Source organism: Tiliqua scincoides, chromosome 5, assembly GCF_035046505.1.
Source record: "Tiliqua scincoides isolate rTilSci1 chromosome 5, rTilSci1.hap2, whole genome shotgun sequence".
NCBI classification, from domain to species: domain Eukaryota; kingdom Metazoa; phylum Chordata; class Lepidosauria; order Squamata; family Scincidae; genus Tiliqua; species Tiliqua scincoides.
In genome coordinates this window covers 100,534,730-100,539,704 of record NC_089825.1, presented here as the reverse complement: position 1 = coordinate 100,539,704, position 4,975 = coordinate 100,534,730, and the positions used below count along the sequence as shown (strand labels likewise).

Below are 4,975 nucleotides of genomic sequence, written 5' to 3'. Positions count from 1 at the left end.
AAAATCACAAGCATACTGATGATGCAAAACATCAGCACCTAAAGGTTGATTGGTCATAAATCTCTTTCTTCAGATATTATACAGCATCCAGATAAAATCACACATAACTCTGCTGACCTACTTAATTCTTAGTAAAATAGCCTTAGAAAGCTACTGCCTGAATTCTGATTCTGAACTTACTTCACTATCCCAATTTTACTGATCACCTTAAAGCACCCTCTGAATTCCTTGGGAAATAAGAAACTTTCTAAGTACTTTTCCTATAGCATCTTTTACCTCCTTATTTCTCAAGCTGTATATCAGAGGATTTGCAATGGGGGGCAGGACTGTGTACAAGAGAGACAAAACTTTGTTGAGCTCACTCAGCGTTTCAGTCTTTGGTAACATATACACAATCACTATAGCACCATAAAACATAGAGACCACAATGAGGTGAGAGGAGCAAGTGGAAAAGGCCTTTTTCCTTCCCGTTGTTGAAGGAATCCTCAAGATAGTAGTTATGATGTACACATAGGATGTCACAGTGAGGAGAAAAGGTGGAAAGGTGAATACAAATGCTAGGATAAAACTCATCAGTTTCACAAGGTTGGTGTCACTACAAGACAGTTTTATAAGTGGCACAGAATCACAGAAATAATGATCAATTTCATTGGCGCCGCAGTAAGTCAATTGCAGCATGAAACCGAACAGAATTAATGTGGCTATGAGCCCATTTATCCATGCGGAGGCTGCCAGCTGGACACACATTCGTGCATTCATGCTTGTAGCATAATGCAATGGTTTGCAGATTGCTAAATATCGATCATAGGACATTGCGGCGAGGAGATAACATTCAGTTGCCATTAAGTATCCAAAGAAAAAAAACTGCGCAAAGCAGCCACTGAATGAAATCACCTTTTCATCCGTCAACAAGCCTGTCAACACTCTAGGCACAATAGCTGAAATATAGCAAGTCTCCAAGCATGACAAGTTCCCCAGGAAGAAATACATGGGTGTGTGAAGACGTTGATCAACTACAACCAAAATTAGAATAAGAATGTTCCCAGCCATGGCGACAATATAGACTGCAAGAAGCACAAGGAAAAGGACGTTTTTCCATTGATTTAATTTTCCAAATCCCAAGAGGATAAATTCTGTGACATTCATCTATATTTCTAATTCAGTCAACCCTATACTCTGGGTAACACATTCTGAAGAAATTGTGTGTGCGTGCGTGCGTGCGTGCGTGCGTGCGTGCGTGTGTGTGTGTGTGTGTGAGAGAGAGAGAGAGAGAGAGAGAGAGAGAGAGAGATTATCAAACAAGAATCATCCACGATCAGTCTGCAAATTCTTGAAGCCACAAGGAATATTCTGGAAACTGTATATCATATCGTGCTGCCCCCAAGTTCTTCCATGGACATCTTCCTTTTCTGTTTAGTTCAGAGCTGGAAATGGCAACTGTATCAGTGCGGTTCGCAACTGGAGATGGCAGTTGTGCTTCTTAAATATTTCTAGACTCCTGGGAATCAGTATGTCACAGCGTTAAAAAACTTGATCCAGTTTGCATTTTCCTTAATGTTGATTACGTTAAGCCCCATTCCCACCGTATATGCCGTAAATAAAATAATATTTATGCAACCAGGGTGAAACCGAAACACTGTTTTACACTTCTACAATTGATCCATTAAAAAAATTGTCTAGGAGAATATGACAAGATGACTTCCTAGCAATTAGCAATTGTATATGTTCAATATAAGATGATGGTAATTAAAGTAGTAAAACTGTAATCCTATATACACTTTCCTGGGAGTAAGCTCCATTGAACACAATGTGGCTTACACTTCTGAGTAGTTCTGCATAAGCTTGCACTGTAACACAGGCCTACAAAATTGAGGGTCAGAAAAGTTTTCCCCAAACTTTATGGTGGTTTGATATGAATTTGGGGTGCCGATTCCAAAAATGGCATCCGTTTTGCCCTATCACGTCTAGTTTTGGGAATATACTATAGCCTCATTAGTGAATGAGAATCTTCACTAATTCTCATTTCACTAATTCACTCATTTCACTAATTCACTCATTTCAGAGTGCGAAATGGGGTAGGCTACCATGGGGTAGGCTTCCTCATGAGGAAGCTGCTTGAACCATTCACTAAAGAGGCTATGCCATGTCTCCAAAACTAGACGTGATAGGGCAAAATGGATGCCATTTTTAGAATTGGCACCCCAAATATACCCAGGAATTGATGTACGGAAGCAAAATGTGTGTTGGCCTGTGTAATTGGCCCCAACTAGAAAGGAAGAACTAGGTGGAAATTATTATCTCACACATAACTACTAATCACCATAATGTCTCACCATATTGTTTGTTTTTGCTTTTGTGCATCACGGTAGGGAAAGTGGACACATTGCTCTTTTGAGCCCTATGACAATCCCTCCATGTGTTCATGATGAACCTGCAGGCGCAGGGTGACCACATACAGTGGAGGACAAGGTGCCTATACCTTTAACAATTGTATGGAAGAAGGAATTTGAGCAGGTGCAGCTCAACATGTAAGGGTTTAAAAAACTGTACCTGCCCAAATTCCCTCTTCTATTCAAGGTATAGGCACTCTGTCCTCTACTGTATCTGGTCACCTTGTCTGCAAGAAACAGCACTGAGCTCAATGTTCACAAGATACCTTTTTTTATTATAATTATAATGTTCTAGAATGGGGCTCCCTTTGGTCTCCCATCCAAGAAACTGATCAGGTCTACACCCATGTAGCCTCAGGAGTGCTGTGGCATCAGTTGCTCCTGGGTGGTTCACTGGCCCCCATTTTTATTCTCTTAAGGCTGCAATCCTAACCACACTTTCCGGAGAGTAAGCCCCATTGAATAAAATTGGACTCAGTTCTGAGTAGACCTGGTTAGGATTGTGCCCCAAGTCATTTAAAGTGCAACCAAACAGCTAAATTCAAGATAAGTAAACTATATATTATTAAAATTTATAATTTTATAAATTGTATTTATAAAGCACATCATGCTTAATTTGTATTACAAATAATACAAGCACATCATATGTGTATTTACAAGCACATCATGGTTTTTGAAATGTGCTAATATAAGGTAAGTTTCATTGAGATCTACATTGTTTGAATTTATCATTCTGAGTTTTTAGAAAGTTTAGTGACAGCACAATCCTATGCATGTTTACTCAGAAGTAGGTCCCATTGTGTTCAGTGGGGCTTACTCCCAGGAAAGTGTCCAGGGTTGCAGCCTGGGACTTGGAAGTTGCTTACCACTATGATAAAGAAGCAAGAGGTTTCCGAAAGGCTGAGAATGAAGGTGCCACTGGTTCATCTCATCTTCATTTTGTTGTGTCTCGGTTTGTGTTCTGCTGACAAGATATTTCAGAAATGAGACTCTGTCCAATATGTTATGTATGGCATGAATTATCCCAGAGAGAACATGTCTCATGGTTCCTTATTTCTATTTTAGAAGTACAGGAAGAGATCTCCCTAGATGTTTCCCTGTAATTAGACTTTCTGATCAGTGCAGAATAAGTCAAACAAAAGGAGTTTGGAAATGGAAATGGGAGTTTGACTGAAATTTGAATAAAATTCTATTCTATGCTGAGATGATTCATGAGAGTATTAAGAAGAGCATTGAGGTTTTCAGAACTTTCTGTAAAATGTAGGATATGATTCACGCCTCTGGGGTGCAGCTGTGCCACAGGTTGGTGGCCTCTTCCGTTCAGTAGTGCCTTCAATAGAGACTTCTTCCTCTGTCTTGGTCATGCATGGACCACAGTGTTGGGAGATCAGTTTGCAACTTCCATGTACCCATCTATTTCCAATCCCACAGGTTCCTTCCCACAGTCAACAGAGCCCATAGGAGTCTCAAACCTGGATCTGGCCCTATCATTGAATCCTAGTTTTCTTTTTGTTTTTACAACATTTGGATTAAAAAAATAAAATCTTTAGTGAGAGGGGAGGTATGTGCCTGATGTGACTTATAGTGTAAGTCTGGTTCTCAAGTATGGCAGGGGAGAATTCCTGTAATGAGGAAGGATACCTGTTGGTACAAATGGGAGAGTCAGGATTGGACTGAAGTTGGTTAAAGTAGAAACACTGCAGTAATTCATCTGGATTTAGTTCTCCAGTATAGTTTTAAAATTAACTGGTTGTTTGTCAGCTATTGAGATGCTCCTTTGTTTACCATTCTGATAGTGATGTGTGAGCTGCCTTGAGGGCTCAATATAACCTAAGGGTAAAATGCAAATGAAACAAATACACAAATAAATACATACATAAAAATAAGAACTGTGAATATTATGTTGTTGTTTTTTTTCTTTGAACTGCTGTGAACTGCTGAGAAGAGTGAGCATTACTTTAAAAATTGAGGGTATTTTTTATAAACTGGTCATAAAGTGTTGAAAAAAATTATCAGGACAGATACCCCCATTTGCAGAATAGTGTCATTGTCCATAAGGAAGCATTATTTTAGAAATAGTTTGGCTTAGAATCTCTCTCTGTGTGTGTGTGTGTGTGTGTGTGTGTGAGTAAGAGAGAGAGAGAGAGAGAGAGAGAGAGTAATGTTAGGTTGGCAATCCTCGGAATAGAAACTCTAAATTCAAAGAGGAATGTGGTTTCAGGACATAAAACCTATATGGAACCTCTACTAATGGGTTTTGGGTATTATGGTTATCTGTTACCTTCTTCCAATGAGCATAAATAGCCCCATGTTCCTATGATGTATCTCCATAATGCTCTCTTCATAGTAGTTTTTTCTCCAGAAAAAAGAGGTGAGGAGACCCTTGAAATAGGAGAATTTCAGATTTGTTCACAGTTTCAAACGGGGGGGGGGGGGACGACAATTCTCCCTTTAAAATCACATTTTTGGAAAGAACATGGCATTGTCACTGACCAAAGCTCTGCAGCTCTGAAATGATTATTATTTATGGAAACCTCACAAAGACAAGCATGAAACAGAAAAATGCATTGAAAAGCTATGCAAAA

General features: G+C 39.3%; 1 protein-coding gene across 1 annotated transcript; it reads right to left on the bottom strand.

Annotated features, from left to right (window-relative positions):
• Positions 1 to 207: 207 nt before the first annotated feature.
• On the bottom strand, positions 208 to 1,146 carry LOC136652610 (olfactory receptor 2AP1-like). The gene has a single exon (XM_066629540.1). The coding sequence runs from the start codon at positions 1,144 to 1,146 to the stop codon at positions 208 to 210; it is 939 nt and encodes a 312-aa protein (XP_066485637.1).
• Positions 1,147 to 4,975: the final 3,829 nt, after the last annotated feature.

What these genes read in the sequence shown, in the direction of transcription:
- LOC136652610 (XM_066629540.1), bottom strand. Translation starts at nt 1,146, where the DNA reads ATGAATGTCACAGAATTTATCCTCTTGGGATTTGGAAAATTAAATCAA.